The 26,208-nt window shown below is 42.5% G+C and overlaps 1 protein-coding gene across 1 annotated transcript in view; it reads right to left on the bottom strand.

Annotated features, from left to right (window-relative positions):
- Window positions 1–24,498, bottom strand: part of CNTNAP2 (contactin associated protein 2) — a 151,625-nt gene extending 127,127 nt beyond the window's left edge. Inside the window, exon 1 of the mRNA XM_078860254.1 lies at window positions 24,133–24,498. Coding sequence (XP_078716380.1) covers window positions 24,133–24,199 — 67 coding nt within the window. The 5' untranslated portion in view covers window positions 24,200–24,498. The remainder of the gene's footprint in view (window positions 1–24,132) is intronic.
- Window positions 24,499–26,208: the final 1,710 nt, after the last annotated feature.

Below are 26,208 nucleotides of genomic sequence, written 5' to 3'. Positions count from 1 at the left end.
CAAAATAATATCTGTGAAATGTTTGAACCATATCGCACTATGGGTTATATTGGCTAATTATTAATGAATCTCAATTAAAAAAATTACTTACGTCTCAGCCAGTTACCACCTACCACTCCGAGTGCCAACGTGCGATATTTTTTTCCACTTGTAGATTAAAACAAATTCATCTCGAGAAGCAAATGAACGGCATAGCCAAATGTCCTTGTTTGATGAAAATCCTAGATCAACACACCTGGGGCATCCCCCCGTGTCTCTGTCAATTCACCTCTTAACCAGCCATTTCACATTGGGTACTCTCTAACGTGACTGAAACGGGTTCACTCCGTCTCCTGTCACTGCCTTGTGTACTCTCACAGCTCAGCCTCCTAATCAAGTGAAAACACCAATTTGAAAAGGGCCTCGTTTGTGTTGTCATGGGTGATCAAGCCGAGGTCACCTTCAGCTTAAATGTTGAATAAAATAATATTTATTTTGTTGTTGAATCATCATCAACCATGGTCAATCCATTGCTGGATCAATTCACCAACACGTATTGCGATGCTGTGATGTACTAATCCGCATATCACCTGCACATTAACGGATTTCATCACTCCATTTCCTCAGTCACATTCCATGTGGAGTAATATTTAAAAAATAGTAAATTGTATGTATTGGTAATTTGGCTGCTTTCATTATTATTTGGTCTATTTAATTGCTTTTCACTTTCATTTTTAAATAGCATTCTCATTTATCATTAAAAAAGACCATTAACAATTATTTTAGAAAACATGAAAAAATTCTAAAGCAATTTGATTCTCCTTTTCGCCTAAAAAAATTACAAAAATGTATTTTGCCAAACGGGAAATCATGTTCATGGTGTTTCATCAGCATTTATGGTTAAATTCATATTTCCCAAATGTTTTCAAGCAGAAGGTGTGCTTACAAATTCCCTGGAGTGGCTCCATTCAAAACCAAAGTCATCTCACCGAGGCCTACAGTCATAAAATCACATTGTGCCCTCGGATCGAGCCCATCTGTTCACTACTTCCACTAAAACCCCAAGTGTAATGAGCTGTGGGGCAGGTAGACTGACTCATCGATAAGTGGCATCCCCAGTGTTATATCCTGTCCTCTCCTCTGCATTAACAGTGCCATTAGCGCTGCACAGGATGAAATTAGCGTCATTCTCTGTGGCCTCCAACTGAAAATGATGATATCGTTTGGAGGCATGGCAACACTTTACAGAATGACATTCATCTTTTATACTCGGTGAATCCAAAAATAAGTTTTCTAGGGAATGAGTAACAGTGGACACAGTTGGTCACTCGGTGTTCCATTGTTTGAAACGGTTCACCGCATTCGCACCGCCGGGTGTTGTCGAGCGTCTCGTGTGTGAGCACAATCTATCCGCAGCGTCCGTTATGATGTTCCCGTGCGGTTCACGACCGTCGCCCACTGTTGCCTTGGGAGTACGAAACCTAGGAGAACTCGAACGGTCAGCTATGAGGGGTCTTGAAATGAGAATCAGTCTTCTACTCAAGAAGTCGAAGCTCAAAGCTCTGTGTAAATTATGCGGTATTTACGCTCAGGCGAGGTTATACAAAGTTAAGGCACCTGTGCAATGGTGAAAATGTATTTCAAGGGCTGCATTCCTTAGGCGTTTTAATTACTTTATGATAATATACATGCATATGTGGCACAAGCGTATTAATGCACTGTGCTATTAGAGGAGGCAGATGGAAAGTCTTTACGCATTATTTAACTATTTATTAAACAACAATAACAAAACATCGATTAATCCCAATGGACATACATTGTGAGCAAGAGAACAAGGGAACAGGAAGGGGCATTTTCATTCTACCGCTCCACTAGTTCGTCAGGTCAACAGGGTATAGGTTCGATTTGTGTTTGAGCTCAGATTTAAATACACACACTATTTGTCAGTAACCTGCCTCTATCCAATTCCTTCGCAGACTTCGCATTTTAAACAACTAAGTCATCAGGTAAATTCTAAAAAAGTCTGCAAAAATACTTTAAAACTGCAAGTGATTATTGGATTTGACACTTTCAAAGGGGCTTCAGAAATTATTTTAGTCCACAGCCTTACCTTTGGATGTTGCAGTGGTTAACTGGGCTTTTTTGTAAGATGAAATATGAAGTGGCTTTAAATAATTTCATCATTCGTATTTCTTGGTAGAAAGTACTGAATTAAACAATAACTGTCGGAATTGACTGCTATTAGGATTATGCTTTTCAATTTAGAAATTGTTAATTGAGCCTCAAAGGCATGCTATTGCATTAAGAAAACCCTACTTAGTTACATATTTTATTTCATAAAGTACGTTGTTTCACTTCATATAACGATCAATCAAAATATAATTAAACATCGGAAACTGCTTCCAGTAGTATTTCATAAATAATAATGCAGAGTAAAAAGTATCATCATTCACATTTCTTATGCATGTTAGCACAATTATTTGGTACTCAACATTTAAATCACCATGACCCCGTTGTGACCGTCCATTCGAACCCAGAAACTATGACAAATCACGGCATCGCTAATGGCCGTCTATAGGAATCCCGTCACATGGCTTCCAAACATTTGGCACAAAACATTAAAGCTGGCCACACAATTAAGCTTTCAGAATGCTGTCCGAAACTCCAATTATATTCTTTCCCTTGCTGATTAATCTAACGATCGTGGCATGAATTAACACTTTTTTTTTTGCCGACGGGCAGACAACCACTCCCGCCAACGCACCCCATCCCGCCAACCGGTGTTGTAATTTCATAGCCGTCTCCCACACGTGCACACTGGTGTTTAGGGAGTTAAACATGCATGCTGTCAATCCCCCACGGAGCAATTACCTCCCATTACACTGCTGTGAAGGCCCTAATGGCTTGTCTTTACTAGGCTATGCACAACACTGCTTAGCTGATATCTACAGCTTTGCCCAGACATGTGCAAAGCTGTAGATAGCAGCTACGGTGTAGTAGGTAAAGTTGTTGTTAAGTCGGCAAGTGCTCACTCCTTCAGGTTCCGTATGATCACACTTGGATTGTAAGTGCTAAAATTGCCCAAAGCCATCGCATAAATGGACTGTCGCATACAGGCACATCCATTGTGGTTTGAGTGTACAGTTTTTATATCTACACTGTATATTGTGTAAACTGTATTGAATGCATTGTGCGACGTATCTCTCTGTACTGTATATAATTGTTTTATGGTTTTGTACTCACTTGTTTTGTCGTCTTGTTTCCCCCTATTGTTGCCATCATATCATGGGATGGAAAACCAAATATATATGGAACTATGCAGCCAGCTGTGCACCACCTTGTGGCAGATGCTGTGGCAAAACTACTTCGTAGTCAATCTTAATTTTGGAGCTTTCGTGACTGCAGGAATTATTATTTGGTTCTTTCGGTGAAGTCACGTATAATAATAAATAATAAATTAAATAATAGCATAATACGACGTTTGCAACACAAGCAATCATCATCAGGTATAAAAGAAATAGCAACAAAAATCTAACCAGAAAACTATAGACAGACATATAAGCAGACAGATATCTTCGTAGTCACTTCAGCAAGCGTCCGTCACTCAAAGCACACCATTTAAGTCATTGCAAGATTGTTCATCACATGTCTATCAAACCAATATATGGCTCAAAGCTGGAATGTGCCAAAACACATTTGTGACAATTTTTGGAAAGTCATTGGTGACTGGACTAAGACTGTCAGCTCACTACATTTGAGAACCCAGTTTTGTCTTGGGTGGCCAGAACCCAGATTATAGGATATATAAGCTGTGGCAACTAAGAGTTCTAACTCCTGGGCTACCTAGCTGTCTGCTCATTTAAATTAAATATATGGGTGATGTTAACTACCTTGCCTGGTATACAGAAGGTCGTGGGTTAAATCCCGACCCTTGCTGCCTAAATATTTGGAAATTGCATGTTCTCGCTGTGGTCGCGTGGATTTTTCTCCAGGTCCTCCGGTTTTTTTCTCCACATTTAGAAACATGCGTTTAGAGTATTAGGCTACTCTAAATTCTGACATGATGATAAGCCACTTCGTTGGGCTATCATTTGTCTGGCCAGGTCGCTTCTGAAAAATAGCTATATAGTTCAGTGGTCCTTACTTGGTAAAATAAAAAATAGGTTTTTTTGTTTAATATTTTATAAAATTATATCTACTATAACAACACTAAAGAAAACATATTTGTTAGATTCACTGCAAATTTAGAAACATGATTACATTTAATTGCACCGAAAATAGCTTTAAACAGGCACAAAAATCTGTTTTTAAAATTTTATTATAAGAAAATTATTCCAGGTAAACATTTAGTGATATTATTCCAAATAGTTTGAGCCTTTAATACATAATTGTTTTCAGGATTACTGTTTTCCTGTCAGGCACTGACAAAACATGCATATCTTTGCACTGAGAGCTGACGTTACTTTGTCACATAGAGGGTGCCACATGACTACCCATGCACATTGAACTGAAAAATGTTGCATTGCAAGAAGTCATCTAAATAAGCAAGTTACTCCTCACTCGCCTCTCGTCCACAATATAGTGCATAATTCAATAACGAAGAACATTCACACATTGGAGGTAATAAAATTCTAGAATTGCACAATGTGCATCTGGGTTTAAACACTTTCTGTATAACTAGTGATTAAATGCCTTGTCTGGAAGCAGCATATTGAATCACTTTAGTTGCACTCACCAAGGACAAAAAAAGCACACAAAAAAGATTAAATGCCTTTCTTATTTCTTCCATCTCATGGCACCTTTTATGACTGCATCATAAAGTCACATGGACAATTTGGCAGGTGGCAATCATTCCAAAGTGAGCTCCAATGTCCTCTGCACATAACATGGAGGTTTTTCGCAGTAGCCAATATTACGATTCATAGTTGATTTTTGGGCTTAGGCCACATAATGATCTTGCCAAATCTATGTCATTAAGACCCACCACTCCCGGACAATTAAATTAAAATTTTACGTCTGCAACAATTTAACACGCCAAGTATGATTGTTTCAGCTCATCGGGAAGTTGAAAACAATTCTCGCAGCGAAATTGCTCAACTACATGAGACGTTTTACTTGAGACTGTCACGCATCATCAGGGCAAGATCCAGGATGTTAGAATAGAAATCCAGCAATTCTGACTTCGTGGATTTTTATTCTGTACATGTAAAAAATATATTTGGATATGATGAAAAAAAATAAGAATCGGTTTTACCCTTTCTGGCAATAAAACAGGTGTTAAGATGTTCAAACACAAAATAGAAACCTTTTGCAAGGCATCAAATATACATTAACCACACATACTTATCGCAAAACATGCAAACATCGTCTTTGAAACTGATTGGCCTGCACCAGAGACAGCCTTCTTTGGTGGCCTTGTCTCACCAGAGAACGCCAAAAGGCGAACAGTACGGAGACAATGCAAATATCAGAGCATTTAAATATCACGTCGCGAGCAGGTATTTAGATATGCCAGCTGGCTGAGAATCTTAATGACACAGATGTGGCCGGATCATTAAATGGCCTCACCTAAAAATCTAATTTGTATCGTTCTCTGTACAGTCTACAATTTCCAGTCCATGAGCCATGCTAACTTCTCCCAATGGAGCACTTTCTTGTCAGGGTGAAGAGACTTGAGAGTGCCTTGAAGACCTGAGTGACTATATTGCATAGGGGCACCCATACCAGGCAGGTACTCAGTCAGAATATAAGCAACATTTGTCCCCTTCACCAACCCATACTGACCAGCATGTATGTATGTTGTTGAACTTCTTTCGTACCACACATAGCCAACCGTGTTAACTGGAGGTGTCAAGTATGATCCGCATGAAGTGTGGTCAACCTCCCCCCCCCCCTTCGTCACCTAAACCACGGCCTCCAGTCCCCAGCAGCTCTTCATCTGCCAGCCATGGCATCAGCTGGGTAGGTCAAGGAGCAGGGGGTTGCTAAGAATCGCTGGGTATGAAAAGGATTGGCTTTTGCATTTGACTTGTGGAATTTAAGACAGAATTGATGGGACATTTTTGGGACAGAGTTGCTGGTGTTAGCGAGGTGAAGGAAGGGGGAAATTACATACAGTACACCTGAATAGGGACAACTTTTTCTATTATTGAGGAAGAGTTCATAGTAGTTATGGAGGAGTGTGATTCTTAATCTCACTGGGATCAGACAAAGAGTTTTTGGGCACAGAGTGGATTCCATAGTTTCCCAGCTCATATTAAAATATTATTCACGTGTATGCTGCAACAGCAAGCCACAACGATGATGAAGAAGTGGACCAAATATATGAGGAAATCACCTAACTACTCAATGAGAGTTAAAGCATAGTTCAACATAGTAATGAGCGACTTTGATGCAAAAGTTGGTCAAAGGTGCAGAGACAAGAAGATAATTGGCAAATTTGGAGTTTAAATGAGAAATGAGAGAGGTGAGCATTTACTCAAATTCGCAGCCAGCACAGACATTAAGATAATGATTTTTTAAAAATAAAAGAAGGAATCTAAGAAATGGATGTGGAGAAGCCCGTTTGGTTAAATTAAGAATTACATTTTTAAAGGCTTGATTCTAACAGACAAAACTCCAGATCGTCAGAGATGTCTCTGCCCTCAACATGTTTATCACCAGAAGTGGCCGCAGACTGGTGTTGCAATGTCAGTTGACCATACACATAACCAGAGAGTGGAAAAACCCAATTGCAGGACAATTTACATAAAAATATAAAAGGCTAAAAAGGTCGTTATCGTTAGTTGAACTCGAAGCAACAGATTCAAATGCCTTGAGGGTCAAACTGATTAAATGGATGTCACCAATTTAAATCATGTAACCAGCGTAATAATGAGTAGTACAGTGAAAGTGTGGGGGGGGGGGGGGTAAAATAAAGCATACCGAGAGCAAGTTGTCCAAAACACAAGCATTAAGGAAAAGGGAGAAATGTAATCGAAGACGGAGATTCTAGACTGAAGATTGAATACACAGAACTCAGGAAACAATGAGAAAAACTGTTAAATAGGTCACTCAAGAGAGCAACACAAGAATGAATGAAATGTCACAGCAAGCACTGGGAGCATGAAGGCAGAAAAAAGAAAAAAGGAGGTTGATGATTGATAATTCACTAATGGTCGTTCTTCGAGAGAAAAAGCAACCATAACTCATCCACACCTCCGATTAGCACGGTTGGGTACGTATGGTGCGAACGAAGTTCTACATACATACATGATAGAGAAAAAATGTAATCAGTGAAGCAATTTTATGCTCATCTCTATATAAATAAAAATGCACATGATGATGGTGGTGAGCTATGCTCTCTATATAAAGAGGGTCCAAAACGATTGAGCACTTACTGAAATCTGACTTTGCTCTCAATTAAGCCCTATTATTTATTGAAGTTCTCATGACCTTGAATGTAACCACTTTGAAAGTGGAAATGTTTTTTTAATGCGATGTTAGTACCCTGTTCAATAGTCAGAAGACATACACATTGCAGTTCATTTAATTTATTCTACACTTATTCTGACAACTGGCATTCATGATTTCCTCCAAGAAATATTGCAATATAAAAATAATTGCAAATGTTTTATTAGAAATTAACACATACTCAAACAATAAATACTCATACCACGTGAGTAACGCAAGGTGATCGTACACCAATGTTCTTTAAAGATGACTGAAGAGTAATCCTACCTTTCAATTTGTGTGACCATGTCATGGCCTCAAAATATTTCAGGAATATTAAATTGGGCAAATAACTTTTCTTCTCTCACATATACTGGATAGAAAAACGGCACAATCCAGCAGAGATCACAGTTCAATGCTGCCACTGCTGCTGCTGCTGCGCAGGAGGTTGAACGGATTTTCGGCAGCAGTGTGTGTGTCGACCAGAGGTCGCAAACGGGTTTTGATTCCTTACTCGTACCCGTACCCGGCCACACCAGGGTCGAAAACGGGTACCCATACCCTACCCGATACCCGGCTACCCGTACCTGGCCGGGTATCAGGTAGGGTACGGGTATCGGGTACCCGGTTGCGACCTCTGGGATGAAGCCATGTTGCAGGCGCGGGTGGGTTGATTCTAGGAACTTGAATTGTGAGAAGAGACAAGACGTTGGGAAATGAGTGACAAACGGTGACTCACCAGTGACTCACGGTCTACCCGTACCCGTACCCGGCCGCACCAGGGTCGCAAACGGGTACCCGTACCCGGCCGGGTACGGGTAGCCAGGTATCGGGTAGGGTACGGGTATCGGGTACCCGGTTGCGACTTCTGGTGTGACTTCTGGTGTCGACGGCTTTGTGCACTTTTGGGGAGCGGTGGTGTAGCGGTTCGCAAGCTGCGCAATGAACGTGAATCGATTTCGAGTTCGATTCCCGTTCATGGCCAACACCAGTGACGATTATCTGAACCGGGTCCTGGGCCTCCCCTAGGTCGGCTCAGACTCAAATGAGTACCTGGTGCAATGTGTAAACGTGGCCACTTAGAGAGACAAAGGCGGCCGGGCGTGGTGTTCGCCACCCTCCCCTTTGTGTGTCGTTCCGTCTTCATGGGATGCTCGATAGCAACACTTAAGGCTATATGGCGGGATCTTTGTGGCACTTTTCTCCCTCGGCATGCAACGCTCATCTTCAGCAGGCGCGTCTTCACGCCACGTACGTCTCGGAAAGATGAACGAGCTGTGACGCCTCTTCAGTGGCAGCTCCCTCCGCAATTCACGTTTGGTAATGCTCACATTATACCGATTTGGTCTGGGAGGATGGCACCTTACGCCAAACATTCATCCCAGCCTGCAATTCCCCACGTGGCCGAAACGATTGTGGTAGAGCCTCACATTTATAAACGGTGAAATATTAATAAGACACATTCTCCAAAGTGCTTTGGTATTTCCTTTTGTTCCATTAATCTCGATGTGGCAATAAAATGATACTTAAGTGCACACACAAGCATTGCTTTACAATAACTGTTCACATCTTCTCCAATGTTTTTCTTTAAGGACAATTTTTGGCTTAAAAAATCAATGTATCCGGCTACTAATATATTAATTTACTCATTGACATTAGAGTTGTTATGTTTCTGTTCATGCTCACTCTGAGTTGATTATTTATATTCTTAGGTTTTTTCGGTAAAGTCACGTAGGTAAAACATTAAAATTAATAATTTTTATTTTATTTTACTTTCATTAATTTTAATGTTTTACCTACGTGACTTTACCGAAAAAACCTAAGAATATGAATCCTTGCAGTCACGAAAGCTTCAAATCTAGAATCTGAGTTGATTGTCACAATTTGTGGTAATTATTTGATCCAATCAAAATGTTTTGTCTCGTTTGCACTGTTTTTCAGGTTTGTTCCGTGCCGTTTGTAGAATTCTGTTTATTCCAATCGCCTAAAGGTATCATTTTCATACAATTTGCATAAATAATTCCTTTAACTATTCATTAGCATGAGCAGAAAGATGTATTTAATTTAATGAATCAATTAATTATAACAATTATTATATATGCCTATACATATTTTTATGGTATTTACAATGCAATAACCTTAGATTGATAATACGTGGGAATTCTAGATATTGTACATTTACAATCCATATATATCCAGCCTTTAACGTATTTACAATCATGTACATTGTGCATAGATGAATAAACTATGAAAAAAAAATATTTTACCAGGTAAAGTCCACTGAGCTATATAGCTCTTTTTCAGAATTGACCTAGCCACAATAATAGCTCAACAAAGTGGCGTATCACGTGGAAATGTATAGCAACCAAATGCTCTAAACGCCCGATTCAAAATGTGGAGAGGAAAAACGGAGGACCCGGAGAATATCCCCGCGACTACGGGGAGAACATGCAAACTCCGAATATACAGGCGTCAGAGTTGGGATCGAACCGACGACCTCCTGTGGAGCAGTTGAAAGCATCAACATTTCGCCGCCGTGGCACCCTACGAGCAGCGATGCAGTGTTTTGCGCTCTGCAACATGAACGCGGTGACCCGAGTTCAAATCAAGGCCATGGTCAACATCAGTAGCTTGTGATACGTGAAATGGTCTAACCCCCCCCCCTTCCGGCACCAACCCAAACTGATGGCTGTGGTGACAGGGGATCAAACAACCCCTGCAGTCGACACGACGTGTTGAGGCCAGCAGCGGATTGCGAAATGTTGTAAACGGCACATTTTTTTTACACCGTATATAAACGAACTTGAATTCTCACTCGTACTTGTGTAGAATTTTCAGCCCTTAAACATTTGCATGCCTTTGTTTCTCGATTATCTGCAGTGCAGTACACCAGCTGCACCACACTCAAAGGCAAACTCCCTTCAAAGAGTGATCTACTCCAATCTTCATTCCCCCCACACCTGCACTGCTCCAATATCTACACTGCGGTGTATGCAGGTGCCCAACCCTAATGTCTGAGAGTATTCTCTCACAGCCCAGCATCTATCAAAAAGTGCTTTGTTTGGCACGACCCCCGCTACCTCGCGCGCCGCAGGAGAAATCTGCATAACAAACGCATGCGCAACTGGGCAACCTGCAAATCGACACCCCCAGCCCAACCTACATTCGAAAGAGCGGTACAGCACCCATAGACATTCAGGCAGCAATTGAAGAGAGAGAGAGAGAGGCCTTGTGGTCATACGCCATGGGGAAGAAGACTGTGGTCCACAAACTGGCAGAAGATTAAAGGAACACCGCTCGTAATCATCTCCGGCGAATGCTGGCAGGTGGACAGCGCGACTATCCATTAGGCAAGCGCATGGTGCAGCAGACCGTGGATAAAATGTGCATTTGTCAACGACGCTTTACGAGCGGCGTGGCTTTTGGGGGAAATCGCGTCGTCGTGGCGTTCAGACAATGCTCTCATGGAGGCAGAAATAAAGTTGCTCGTTTGTAGCTTGCGTAGAAACCCAGCCCGCAAGAAAAATTGTCAGAGTACCGTTCTTTAATGCAAGGCTGACATGTGGCGATGGGAAGAAACATATTTGCAGTGCAATGTAGCACTGAAAAAAGCATGTTAGAGGAGAATATAAAACCAAATGGTAATTTTGACATCTATGTTTTCATAACCATTCATTGCAATATTTCAATCATCGGACCTCAGCATGTTTTTTTTTTGCTTTTTTGCCGCAACTATTCAGTGATTTTGTTATAAATGTCATTATTACCTCATTTTACTGTAAAGTGAGAAGTTGAATTATGGCAATAACGTACAGCTGCTACTGCTGTTTATGTTGATTAATATCCTTCCTCTCCGTCTATTTAGTGCTACCAAACTCCACATGTGCAGACATCAATAAATCATTATAAAGTATCCATATTTTATTGGTCCTCCTTTTCCTGCCATAAGTTATCTAGCAACAGTGAAGGATCCATTAGCAATGAAATATAAAATTGATACGTCTACATCGGTAGCGCTACACTTAATTTGCTCGCAAATGCATTTTTAATCTGCCATACTTCTTGCAAGGTTATAAAGTCCGTTGTATTACGTTTATATATTTTCCACCTTTATTAAGACAACAAAAACAGTGCCGCTGACGCAAGCACTGCATTGCTCTGATAAAAAAAAACAATATCCAACTCTGCATCTCCAAAAAAAACGAACGTTACGTCAATCAAGCACCGATCAACACGGTATCTTCAATTTGCACTTAACACGCGAGTGAAAGGGGGCGGGAGGGTATGCACGAATGGAAATGCGGCATTTCTACTGCTATTACCAGCGAATTAGATCACATCCAGCCCTGAAACGGCTGTCTAATGAAGGTAGCCTGATACATAATGCAAGGGGAATATTTAATGCAGCCAGACTTGGTGCAGACCCTTATTATGACACCTTCATCCCATAGGCACTTCCATTGCAAAAAAAATCAATGTCTTTGATGTTCTAAGTCTATTAAGTTATAGTTATATTTATTTTTGGGGTTGGGTGTCAGAGTTGCATTGTGTACATGCAGACCTGTAGGCTGATGGCTATGAATTAAATGCCCCTGAGAAACTGAAGCTAAATTGATTGGCACTCCAAACAACAACTTTGCGCTGTCTTTGTTTACGGGGTACCTGAGTTTACGCTTGGCAAGTACAAGAAGAGAAGCAGAAAAACATGGTTGTAATGTCAGTTGTAAGGCACGGGCTTCCAATGTACAATACACAAATGCAGGAAACAGCACAGGAGATTTTGAACGTACGGTAATTCTATACAAACTCTTTGGTTCTTTCAGTAAAGTCACGTAGGTATAAAATAACATAAATCACGACGTTTCAGGCGCAACACAAGCGTCCGTCATCAGGTGGGAAAGCATGGTCTGCTGCTGAAGCAGACTGTTTTAAAAGGTTTGAAATGTGTGTCGCCCAAGGGTCATAAAGAAGTGGCCAGGGCTAGTGATGTTAATGTGAGACATTAGCATGTAACTGTAAGATAGGAGGAGATCGGCCTCCTCGACGAGGGCACGGAAGTGGTTGTGTTAATGTGAGAGATTAGCATGATGTTAATGTGAGAAATTAGCATGAAATAACAGCTGACATAGGCAGGTAGGATGGAAACATCACAGTCAGTTAAGCCTTTACCTGGTTAATAACGTCCTTCCAATTATTGCTCAGTTTGTACCCATCTTCTCGGTTGAAATTGTGTCTGTGTTTATATATCTGGATGGCTTCATGAACAAATCTCTGAAGATAGCCGTTAGGTTTGCAGAGTACCTCCGTCTTGGAAAAATACATTTCGTGTGAGCCCACAGCGTTAAAACGGCAGAGGAATTGGTCCTACCGTGTTTCAGAACACAAGGCAGATCTGAAACACGGTAGAACCAATACCTCTGCCGTTGCCGATCATATTTTAACGCTGTGGGCTCACACGAAATGTATTTTTCCAAGATGGAGGTACTCTGCAAACCTACCTTCAGAGATTTGTTCATGAAGCCATCCAGATATATAAACACAGACACAACTTCAACCGAGAGGATGGGTACAAACTGAGCAATCATTGGAAGTACGTTATTAACCAGGTAAAGTCTTAACTGACTGTGATGTTTCCATCCTACCTGCCTATGTCAGCTGTTATTTCATGCTAATCTCTCACATTAACATAGCCACTTCCGTGCCCTCATTGAGGAGGCCGCTCTACTTCTATCTAACAGTTACATGCTAATTTCTCACGTTAACATCATGCTAATCTCTCACATTAACATCATGCTAATTTCTCACATTAACATCACTAGCCCCGGCCACTTCTTTATGACCCTTGGGCTACACCCATTTCAAACCTTTTAAAACAGTCTGCCTCAGCAGCAGACCATGATTTCCCACCTGATGACGGACGCTTGTGTTGCGCCCGAAACGTCGTGATTGATTTTATTTTCTACCTACGTGACTTTACCGAAAGAACCAAAGAGTATGGATTCCTGCAGTCACGAAAGCTTCAAATCAAAATTATATAAACATCAAATAATAAACACGTACATGCCACTCGAGTAGGTCATAGTGTGTAGTAGACATCCTCTACATTCACGTTGTATATATATATAGCAAATACTGTACCTGTGTACTACATCTCAAGAGTGTGTTGTTGAATTATGGTAAAGGAGAAATGAATGTCATATTTTAAGTAGATATTTTTTGCGTCCTTACATTTGTATCCAACTAGCTACAGCCCATTTTTCACAGGTGCCTCTTTGCTTTCAAGCATAAAACTTGGAAAGAACGAAGAAACAATATGGCTGGAACACATAACTTTGAGATACGGTCCATTTCTCTCTGGGTGCGCCAGAGCAGCGCAAGGTCTCCTTCCATTGTCTCGGTAAGGCACAGCACAGAATTGGTTCATTCCTCAAAAAATATTACATTGCGCTGTTACTTGTTTTATTTCCCATACATGCTTTTCATGGATCACGACTCACAAGCACAATGACTCATGAAAATTGTGCTTTGTTTGCCAAACACTGCCATAAGCATCCAATGTGAGAGAAAATAAAGGGAAAGAGTACACTTCACCACTCGGCACTGACGCCAATATTTTCGTTAGACACAGGGGCGGCCTTCGGTACTTCGGTGACAACACTTTGACACGACGCCAAGCCTGCGATCGTCCGTAGAAATTTGTTGCCCAAGGCTGTTTTCATCCTGAGGGCCTGCCTGCATTGCCCACGTCCCATGACAACATGGACACGACTGGCAAAACACGGGACAGGATTTGTGGGCACTGCTTAGACGTTGATGGAGGAGCTTTTATTTCAGATGGATCCGAGGCATTCATCTTGTGCGATTGCTAAAGTGTAACAATGCATTTTAAAGCACTCTGCTAACAAGTAAAATGAATTGTTTATGTTGTATGTACATAAATGTGTGGCCGATTGAGTTTTTGTACTGAAGATGAATTGCTGCCAAAAAATCGAACCTCCCCTCGGAGAACGAGATTCCACATTCGCCGTGTACCAGACTTGCGGAATGCTAAGGGCACGGCGTTGTCAAAGATTAAACCTCACGTGATTCCCAGCAGATAAAACATGCTTAGAAGTGTGAGCAGAGGTTCAGTGGCTTGGGGAATCTCCGTGAAATATTGAGGTGGCATTCTCCCGATCCAGGACAGATGCTCCAGCCAGCTTCAGAGCCTGCCCCCTAGAGAGTTCCAAGTTGTATCATTGAAGAATACCATTCAAATGTTATTTTAACTTGAAGGGAGATGCTGTTAAGCATGTTTCTTTTATTGTTTTGAATTGCATTGGCTCTCTTGAATTGTAGTTCAATCTTGTGAAATAAATATAAGCTATTAAAAGTGTTATTCTTTTGACAGTATTACCATAACCTTGGCCATTCATGAACCTCCGCTTTTATTTCTCCAGCAAGCACATCTATATGAATAAAGACCTTAATCTGTATGTCTCAAAAACCTCTAGGATACTTCCAGACAAGGTAGAAATCTGACATTTGGTACATCGGTAGCTTTTAGGACACAAACAACAGGAAAAAAAACAGAAAATCCTATATTTTTCATATTAAGGCCGCCAAAATCTCGATTTTAACTGCCCCATAAACATGTTTGTGTCTGGTGTCATTCAAAAACCGTTCAAAATATAAGATTGCAGGGTTTTTTCATTTGATGGAAGCATAAACAGGAAATTTAATTTAATCGAGAACCATTGTTCTATATTTTATGTTTTTGGGGATATCTTGGATTCAAGCGGGTTTAAACAAAAAAATACGCACTTGGTGATGTTCAAATCTGAATAATTCGAAAACGGTAAGAGATAGGAGCTTCACCTCGTTAAGTTCATTTTATTTTGTTATTTCTCATAAAAAAAAGAACATTATCTTTAAATTGAGCAGTTTCCAATAGGTACGTCTTTAAAAATAAGAAGTTGAATCAAGTCATCAACAATTATTTTATTTTGTGGGAAAATACACATTTTTGGAGTAGTTAGTGTCTGATCATAGATACCAATTGTAAAAAAATCATATCATGTTCATTATTATATTCATTGAAAACGTATGCCTGGCGAAGACAGGCTTTATTAACTAGTATTAAATATTAAGCTGTTTATACAAAAAGTTTTAAATGAAACGTAATGCTAATATAATGAATAGTCAGTTTAACATGTAGGCTTTCGCGACCAATATCATCCATAAGAGTTTTTTTGGGTTAGATCACGTAAATATATAAATGTGTCGTTAAAACCCGCGACCACCCAACACAGCCAACCAGTAAGGGTTGTCACGTAAACAGAATATGCCAATTCGTTACTAGTACAGCACACCGGTGTGTTGGAGAGCCAAGCCACAACATTTACAAGCTGAGTACAACGTTATGCCAGTAATTACAACTAGCTTCATCAGGCGACAGCCAGATTTAAAAATAATTTTAACTATTCGGATAGCTACCGCCTAAGTGCTGCGTGGAAGCCAATCATCAAATAATGCATTATTTAAATGCATGCCTACAAAGGGCAGCATACGTCGATAGGAATTACCGTTGGTAAGGCTATTTTAATACACACAATAAACATGAAGGCCAAGTTCAAAATGCTCGCAAAATGTACGTTGACTCATTAATCCCCCCCCCCCCCACGTGGTGCAAGAGCGCAGAAGTGTGGTCACCACATCTACGCCTCTATATAAGGAACGAAACCGGTGGACTTCTCCACAAATCTGGCTGTCGCCTGATGAAGCTAGTTGTAACGACTGGCGAAACGTCGTACTCAGATTGTAAATGTTGTGGCTTGGCTCTCCAACACACCGGTGTGCTGTACTCGTGACGAATTGGCCACGTTCTGTTCACGTGACAACCCTTACTAGTTAGCTGTGTGGGGTGGTGGCGAGTTTAACGACACATTTATATATTTATGCAATCTAACCCAAATAACCTCTATTATGGATAATATAATTATTTTTGGCCTAAACATCCTACAGTACTGAATTTAACTATATACATCTACACCGCAGACACTTATACCATTTCCATTTCACTGCCAGGCAACCAAAACATTATTTAGCTGATCACAACAGCACAACTTTGAAATGTAATGAAGAAGCTAAGGAGAAGCTTTCATCTCATGAAACTTTGTCGCAGCCATCTGCTTTCTCATTAAAGGCCCACTTGCAGCGCTGGCGCATAATCAATATCACAATTTTCCTTGGGCACATTGTTAAGCCCATGGTGGTCCGTCCGCCAAACGGAGGCAAGGATGCGCATCGTATTGCGGCCAATCATCCTTAACCTCAAGGTGAACCTGAGCTTTCATGCTCGAGGAATCCTCTCGGCACCATATGGGGCGCGCGATCCGAGAGCTGCCTCCGCGTGCCAAGGAGCCGCGGACCGTTGCCAGCGTGTGAACCCGGCACACCACGCGAGGGGATGGCGCGGAACATAGTGAAGGCTCGGCAATTCGTGAAGTCTTTTAATTTGCTTCCTAATTTATTCCTCGACATGCTTCATTTTCTGCCACTATAACCATGTTTTGCTAATGTTCGTCGGCCGTGACTTGGGTTTAGCGACGGAGATTGTTTTTGTGAGTGAGTTTTTTTTTCTCGTCTTGTTTTTTAGAGCCACCGTTGAAAGGGGTCGTTCGTGCACCCGTTGTTAGTGGACCTATTATTCTGCCATGATTAGTTAGGTTCGACTCCTATACTCCTGTCGAAGCAATTACAATTTTCCGTAGGCGTTGTGGCACACACCCAGGGATTTATTACAGCCCAGTCTGCCTGGCTGGGAATCTCAGAATATATTTGCACACCCAGCACACCACATTCCATAGACCTGTCGATTGAGCTGTGGCTACCAGTCGCGTACTGTACATTTATTCGGTCTACCAGTAACCCATAAAATCGTCAGTGAAAAATTAAGCCCTGCAAACACTTACAAATACAGTGTAGACAGTGTTTTTCGAACATTTACTGAGAGTTTCTGGATAACATGGATAAAAGCAAACAAGAAAAACTGTTGAAAGACTGTCCTGCAGTCATATGTAGTTCAAGCATATATATTAATAAATAACCGGCTCTGTGCCTCAGGGGACTACCTTTAATGGCTGAGCGCTCATAATTTGACACAATTTGTTGGTGTCAGACTAATTGTGTGTTTACCTGTTCTTCAGAAGCACTCTCTTTAACAGATATCCCATTAAAACGAGTCAATCATTCATCGAAATATTTCACCAGCAGCTCCATGGGGTGATCTATTACATGCTGGAAAATATGAATCTCAATCTTCCCCGATGAGTGCTTGCCTGTGAAAACATTCGACCAAAAACGCATATTTCGCAGTGTATAAGTCCTTAGCCAGAGAAGAATGTGCCAGCATTCTAAGTTAACACTGAATCCAGTATCAACCTGTTGTATGAGCTTTTGTGGGAGGGTGGGTGGACAACTATTTGCACAATGGGGGGAAATGTACCCAGTGGTTCACATCGACAGCATCAGTGTAAAGTTATCTCTTTCTTTGAGTAAATTGATGGTGAACATTTTAACTGCACTTGTCGGATTGGCGTATATTTTTGTTAAAACAAACAACAACAAAAATAATCCCGTATCAATATTTGCCCATCAGTGCACACATACAGCACCGGCACTAAGCTTCTGTGTTCAAGCCTTTGGGCAAACACACGGGGGGAGAGAGGTTAGTTTCATAAACCACCCGTTGCGTTTTTACAGACTCACCGTCGGGTTGCACAAGAGTGACCGGCAGATGAAAAAAACCGGCTCCATGCACTCCATTTAGTCACCTCTAGCCCTTAGAGTAGACGGAACAATCGGTACGATGTTAAAACAAGAGCCTCGCCCCGTAGAGCTGAATCGGAATACAAAGAGTTAATGGATTTTGGGAGTGCCAGACAGCGCTGTAATGTCTTCAATCTGAGCTTTACATGGATAACAGTTGCATTTAGGAACACAGCTGGAAGCTACGAAAGGAAAAAGTGGTTTCACTCTTTCACCTGTCACTCATTGATTGGCACGGGTAATGTGAAAAACTGCTGCCCATAACCCCCCCCGCCGCCGCCCCAGATGTCACATCCCTACTCCACTCCTCCGTTAAATCCCTGCCAGCCCGCGCCACACTGCAAGCTCCTCAAGATGAACTACCATTGAACTGTAGATCATGTTGAAGTGTAAACCAAATGCGTGTCATCTATCTCAGTTTCGAACACAAGCAATCACATGTTAGCATAAGTAACAAAAGACAGAGCAGCAGCAAAAAAAACACATTGACGCGAGCTTCACTTGCCAAAGACTAGGTTCCTGTTTGTCTTGGTGTGTGTCTCGCTCGGTGGGTCTTTGTGTGTGTGTGTGTCTCTCTGCGTGTGTGTCTGTCTGTGTGTCTCCGTGTATGTGTTTTGTCTCTCTCAAATTTAGCAATCTTTGGAAGAACGTAATCAACCAGGTGGGGTGTTGACTGTTGTGTTAGCCGACTCTCTGTGTTGTATTGCATTATATTTCTAAGTTCACTATGTTTGTTTTTTCTCATTCATTCTTACCTGATGATGGTTGCTTGTGTTGCAATTGAAACGTCGTATTCTATTATTATTTTATTTTATTTTCTACGCGACATTACCGAAAGAACCAAAGAGTAATTGCCAAAAACTGTTTGCTATGAGGAAGATTTTTTTGATTTTTCACTGCTGTGCTCTCCGATTTTGTGTGCAAAAACTGAAATGTGCAGCCTGTATTTCTCTGCGTGGACTGCGTCATATTTTCACTAAGTAATATAACATAAAATACATTTCCTGTTAAAAATCACTATTTAAACGTCTTATTGGACATGTACTTTAGGGTTGTTATTTTTTAAACAAGGGCAAACAAGTTGTCTGTTAGCCTTGGGAAGGTGAGGAAAGATTCCCAAAAGCGAAGGTTTAAATTTTTAATGCGTTCTATTAAACACACTGGCTAAAGGTGCATTGTGCGCATCGTTGCTAGTAAAAGTTGAATCAGATCCTATAGACCAGCAAAGACGCATTACAAATTTATAGGTTGAAATGCAAAATTGCTCTCACTTGCAGCAATAGTTCATGACCTCTTTGTGTTAACGCGGTGGGCTGCGTGATATAAACTTGAAAGACTTATGTTTCTTAAATGTTTTACAAGACACTTTCACAAGATGCGAGTAAGAGCATTTTTTTTACACCCACATGATGCTAAACTGACCAACACTACACTTTCTGCGATTTAGCTGAGCTTATATAGCGTCATTCATGCAAATTGCATCTCACAATAGCTGGGGAATTGCAAACGAGCTGGAAGGCAGCCAGGTGGTGGGCTAGCGCCAACGATTTCCCAAGCTCTGCAGTCCTCTATATACTAAGATGTATTTCGGGCCAATTAATGTGTTCATACAAATGAGTGGAAACCGGGGCTCCCGGAGAAAACCCATGTGTGTGAGGGGACAACACTGTATCTCTTATAGAATGGGCAGATGATATTAGTATGCACTTTTCTATACCTACTTCTCCTGGCCAGCCAGGTTTTGGCATCTCATCGACATCCATGGAAAGGGAGTTTAGCAACGTTTGTGCAATCCACCAACCCTCGCCTCCACAGCACGGGATTACAGGCGTGCGACACCATGACCCAGCAATACATTGGATTGCTCAAATAACTTCTGAAAAAAAGGCCGTGCAGAATAGGTATATCAAATTCTAGATTTGAAGCTTTCGTGACTGCAAGGATTCATATTCTTGGGTTTTTTAGGTAAAGTCACGTAGGTAAAAAATTAAAATTAAAATAAAATAAAAATCACGACGTTTCGGAGGCAACACAAGCCTCCGTCTTCAGGTGGAACCGTCACAGCACGCTTGCTGCCTCCGAAACGTCGTGATTTTTCTTTTATTTTTATTTTTTACCTACGTGACTTTACCGAAAAAAACCCAAGAATAGGAATATCAAAGGGAATTCACTATACTACCAGTGTTCTCTGAAGCCATTTTTATTTGTCATCGTGTTTTTGTAAGTAAATAAACATTGGGCTTTTGTAAATTATTGGCAGAATCGTTTCTGTAAATCTATTTACAGATTTCATTTCAAATTCCTGCTCAAGTAGATTCTTTCAAATTGACTTTTTAGCAAAACAATATATATGTTTGCAATCAAACAACAGCAGATGTGAATTTTGTCAATAGTTAATAGTGAGACATATCCTCGTGTCCTGGCCCCATCTGATGAGAGATAGCTTTATACTTGTCAGATGAAGCTTCTCATCGCCCTTTGATGAGCGACACAGAATATTCTGGGAGTGAGAGGCCTCTGGTGAATTATGCGCAGAAAAAAATCCATCCTGCTCGGACGGCCCCTCCAAAACTCAGCCAGTGATGCAGTACGATAGAACGTAATTTTGGCACAGGCAGCAGACTTCACGTTTCCTTAAATTTTACGAGCAAGGAATGCAATTTATGGCAGCGTGTGTGTGTACGAACCATACGGCGCATGGCCTAAAGATATGGTGCAAAACAAGTGATATTACAACGCGGTTCGCATTGGAATTGACCACGTCAATGAATGGGTGGGAAAACAGATAAATAAACTCAACTATTCTTCTTGGTTTTTTCGGTAAAGTCACGTAGAAGGGAAGTAATAAAATAATAAAATAAAACAAAATAAAATAATTCTCACGACGTTTCGGCTACAACGCAAGCAGCCGAAACGTCGTGAGAATTATTTTATTTTATTATGTTTTATTTTTATTATTTTATTACTTCCCTTCTACGTGACTTTACCGAAAGAACCAAGAAGATGAATCCCTGCAGTCACGAAAGCTTTAAATCGAAATTTAAACTCAACTATTTTTTTTCTCAACTCCTTTATCCCGTTTCCGGCAAAGATCATGGAAGCTACTGGTGGGAAATAACACAAGCAAATCGGAAGGACTTAATCCCGGACCATTTATAAGATCACACTCATCATCTTCCCGATTCTCCAAGGAATAACTAATCTCACTCTACTTCCAGAAACCGCCCCAGCCTACTGCTCCTCTCTCATTGCGCATCTCCTCCCTTCCGTCCGCTGTCCGCTCCAGCCACCAAAGCTGGCAATCAAAGCCACCAGATAATCTTCACGTGGGTCCCAGAGTTTGCAACTCCCTCACCCTCCGATTAGCACGGTTGGCTAATGTACGGTGCGAAAGATGTTCAACATACATACATACATGCTTACTCCTAAAGTGGCAGACCTAATGCCTTGCTTTTTGTCCTCTGCTTATGAATGACTGCCTCATTCACATAAATATGCCGTTTATGAGCAGCGGCTTGGGATGTGGTTGCATTTATACGCCGCTATCTAAAATGCAAAATGTGGTTTACGGTGTAATGATGTTGTATTTTGTAACTCATGCGCTGCTCCTTCTCTGGGTAATAAAGGTGCAACCCTACAATAAATTGCTCACGCCACTGCTGGATGAAGGGACTCCATTAGCAGGCATTTGGTCTGCTCCTCCACACTGGCTAGACGTCTTGAAAGAGGTGGCAGTACCCACACTAATATACTCACGCGACCCGCCGAACAAACTAATCTTGGTGCACCCATACATAACCTGGGTGGACAGAGGCAGATGGATTTAAGAAACTTGGACATTGCTCCAATTTGCCACGCTGGGAAATAGAACCGGCGACCTCTGGGTTTCTGCTGCTTTGAGTTATAATTAAACGGCTGTTAATGGTACTCGGCACAGTGCGCATAGAACATTGTTCAATTAATTTTGTACAAATTAAGTAGAACACCTCCGGCCACCTAGCAAAGCTGCATCAGCTGCCTTGCGCGTCACACCGGCCATCGGTAATGACCGACCTTTATAGCACTGGAAACGGATTACCGCTCCTAATTCACTCTACTGGGTCGCACCTGCACACACGTGTCCTGGATTTGCGAGTCTCCGAGTTGATAACGTGTTCTACTTCAAATTAAACCCGCTGCGCTTCGATCTCCGCCCGTGCATGATTTAAGGGTTGGCTGGTGAATAGTAATGAGTCTATTTGTCCCATCTGCGAGTCGAGGCTCGGTGTGGTTTCTTGAACTGGTTGGAGCAGATTCCACCCCCCCCCCAGGATCGATTTATAGAGATTTGTGAGCTAAAAAAAACAACGGTTCCTTGTAGAATAACAAAAACACAAACAGCAGGCACCGTTGAACATATTGGAAGTAATGCTGACTCGCACTAGAAGGTATGAAAGCGTCAATAATATGCCATGTGTTAAGTTGTATAAGTGGTCAACGTTAGCTCGTGTCGATAGATCAAGGAGCTATGCGAACTGTTTTAACAACACGAGAAAGAGGAGCGGATGGGCAGTGGTTGACTCACTGCGCTATAAACCATGTCGCCTGAGTTGGATTCCGGCCACGGCTAACACCAGCAGCGAATGATGGACTAATCTGACGCGAAATGGGCCACTCTTCGTCACACAAACCCGATGACAGCTACGCCGTGGGAAGGCCTTCGTCCAGCGGTGGATTGACGAAGGGCTGTAAACAACTTTCATTTTAACAACGCGAACATTCACTGGGCTGCACTGCGTGGTCACGCACATCAGGATTAGGTGAACTGCTGACGGGGATGTTTATGAGATCGATTTGAAAGTTGTGCAAACGCAAGCAATTGCGCCCTTCGTAAAAGTTCAGATGAGACCGCGAGGCTACACGCACAGGCAGAGCAATTTATGGCACAGTGTAATACATTATTGCACGCTTAATTGCATTCTGTAATTTGATAGCAGAAACTCACTTGCAAAATGGTTATACTTAGATGGCGCTTTAGGAGGGGATAACATCCACCGGGGTATAGCATGCACCATACTGCCGTTGCAGTTGTCACGCCTTCTTATATTATCTCATCACTGATGGCCACGAAAATAAGCGACTTGGCATTCGCATAGGTTTTGCAGAGCTAGAGATGTCAACTGTACGGCTTAGCAAACTCGACCATGTTTTTGGTAAACACGCGTTGCAGCTAATAGCGATTCGCTTTAACTAAACCAAAGTTACTACGACACTGTAATGCAGTCCGTGGAGTAGTGCGTTTGAGGCGCATCAAACGCTCCAAAACGTGTTTCGAGCAGAAACCACCTTGACATTGCTTAGTGCCCACGCGTATCGCATCTTCTATGAACACGCGAATGTCCGGTGGCGACGAGTGGCCGGGACGTTCCCTGTGCACGACGAAACTTGCAGCGCAAATGCATCGCGTCGCCTGTCCGCCCCGAGGATGCGTTACGAGCCCGCTTCAAAGTGACTTAACAGCATCGTGTGGGGCTAAGCAGCAAGGTCAGGCGACGTATATCATTTTAAACTGAATAGATATGTATTTTAACTGGGACAATTAAAGGTACAAGAAGCCAGCGAATTGATCGTATTAGCAATTTGAACAATCGGATGCAACTGAAAGTATCTAGTATCTTGAGCTAAAGGGAAGGAAGGCCATGATCGCCGACGTATTTGAGAGAGAACATGGCACATAGAGAGATATTATTTTAGCTGGGACACTCACAAATCCCGTTGTAAGTTTCGCGCACTCGAGACGCGCACACACACACCCGCGTAAATTCACCAAGCGCGTCAGATGTGTCTGCCGCACAGGATCTGTGTGCGACGTAGGGCGACAACGAATTAAACAAGCGATCGAGATCACAAAATAGCAGGCACACGTTGACATACCCGTGTAGCCCTTGGCGGAAAGAGGTGCCAGGAAGACAGCGACCACTATTAGAGGAATAAGCCCCATGTCTCGTCGTCCCACGGTGCCCCTAACGCGTGTGAAGGGACGCCGGACTCTGCTTTGCCCGCTCCGACTCGGCGCAGAGCCGCCTCCGCTGTCGACTCCGAGCCGCTCCACAGAGGGTGCGTAATACTATAGTGGGTAGAGAGAGATAGCAGGGAGGTGGAGCTCAGCCGTGGACGGGAAAGCGGTCTGCGCTGCCGCCGGCCAAAGTGAGAGTGGCGCTGCTTCGTGCGGGTCCCGGTGAGATTCCCGCGGTTCCAGTGCGCGCCCAGTCGCTCGTTACACCCCTCCTCCTCTCCAGCTCCCCTCCCCTTCCCCCACAGCCACCCGTCCTGACGATCCCTCCCCCCTCTGCTTCAACACCAACCCGTAATCTTAACCTAACTCCTCCTCACCACCACCCTCCTCCTCCCTCCCTCTCCCCAACACCCAATCGAGACCACCTTTCCTTTTTTTCGCGTAAAGCACCCAGTAAATAAACAGTGTCGCGGTCGTAAAGCACAGCAGTAGTAGCTCTCCCTTATTGCTTAATATAATTATTTCTCGAGGGATTTTTAGATTTACAGAGGAAGCGGGGGATGGTGTTTCCTCGTGTTTGTGGAAGGCGGCGCACAAAGACGCGTGCGCTCCGGTGCATGCGAAGGTAGAGTGACTCCGCAACGTGGTGCACGTCCATCACGCAGCATGTAGCGCGGGCGCTGCTCTAAGCCCCCGTGACGGTTCCCGGTCTGCGTGCGTCGTTACACGTGGACCCCCGATTGGAGCGGTGCAGGGCGCCGCGTTAGTAATTGCAAAACGCCGGCTGTGTTCATCGACTGCAGGAGCGCCAAACAAGAGGCGAACATTTATCTTTTGCCGAGGTGGACGAAAATCGATATTTTTGTAAACGCTGCAGCAGACGCGGATTTAATGGAGAACACAATATTCCGCGCAGCCTGAGAGGCTCCCTCCCCGTATGATCGTCACGTGCGAAACAGCCTGGCCGACGCACGTGCGCGGAGAGTGGCGCGCAAAGTGATACGGGAGCAATTACGAACGGTCCGGTTGCCTCGTGTCATGCCCAGAATGTATTATTTGCGGACGAAAAAGAGGGAAACGAACGATGAGTCCAATGAGCCTAAAGTGGACGAAAACCACGGTGCACAACGAGTGGTCCAAGTGCTTTATGTGTAGCCCTTATGAGCGCCGTCATAGGTAAGTCTATGCACACAGACAATGACAGGCGTACGAATAGTAAAAAAAAAGCCTGTCGCGCTGCTGTGTGACACGGATGTGCCTGTCGTCGAAGTTCACTAGATTATCGTAGCGCGGGACAAACGCGTTCAACTACACAGCAGCACTGCGCTGCTGTGTTGCGTCCAGATTCCAGGCGGCGGCGCAAAGGAGTGCGGATTCAGCACCACGGACAGCGGCAATTATAACAGTGTACGGCAAAGGCTCCCGTAGCGAGCTTCTGGGACAAAAAAAATCGAAAATCCGTGATGCAGATTCCAATTCTGTGCAATGCTTTTACATACATCGTTGGCTGAATTTCAACAGGAGCTGTCAGAGGCTGAACTCCAGAAAATATGGGGGGTTTGGGGGGACCCGGAAAATATATCCATGAAATATGAAGTCATGCATTAATACCTGCCTAAAACCTAATCCTGAATATAAGCGAAGACAATTATAATGATGATGTCAATATAATAACAATAACGATGTTCCTGTTTTTGTTCCTGCTGATAATGACGATTATTAAAATTGTGCAGAAGATGTAGTGTTCACAGGAAAGCCTCACTGAGTCATACCATTTGTTTTAAGAGGTTTTTTTTTTATATAGATAGATATCAGAGTACTCAAAGAAAATGCATACTTAGAGGAAGTAATAATCAAATGTCTGCAAACATATATTCAAGCATCCACTTGCTGTATTGTATTCTCGCAGACCGTTATAACAAACTACAATTTGAATTGATATGGCATATAAATGCGACCGCATCTCAAGATGCTGTACGAAAACAGTGGGCATG

This window comes from Lampetra fluviatilis, chromosome 10 (assembly GCF_964198595.1).
Source record: "Lampetra fluviatilis chromosome 10, kcLamFluv1.1, whole genome shotgun sequence".
Taxonomy (NCBI): Eukaryota; Metazoa; Chordata; class Hyperoartia; order Petromyzontiformes; family Petromyzontidae; genus Lampetra; species Lampetra fluviatilis.
The sequence above is the reverse complement of the archived record's forward strand: the minus strand, read 5'-3'. Positions and strand labels throughout refer to the sequence as shown.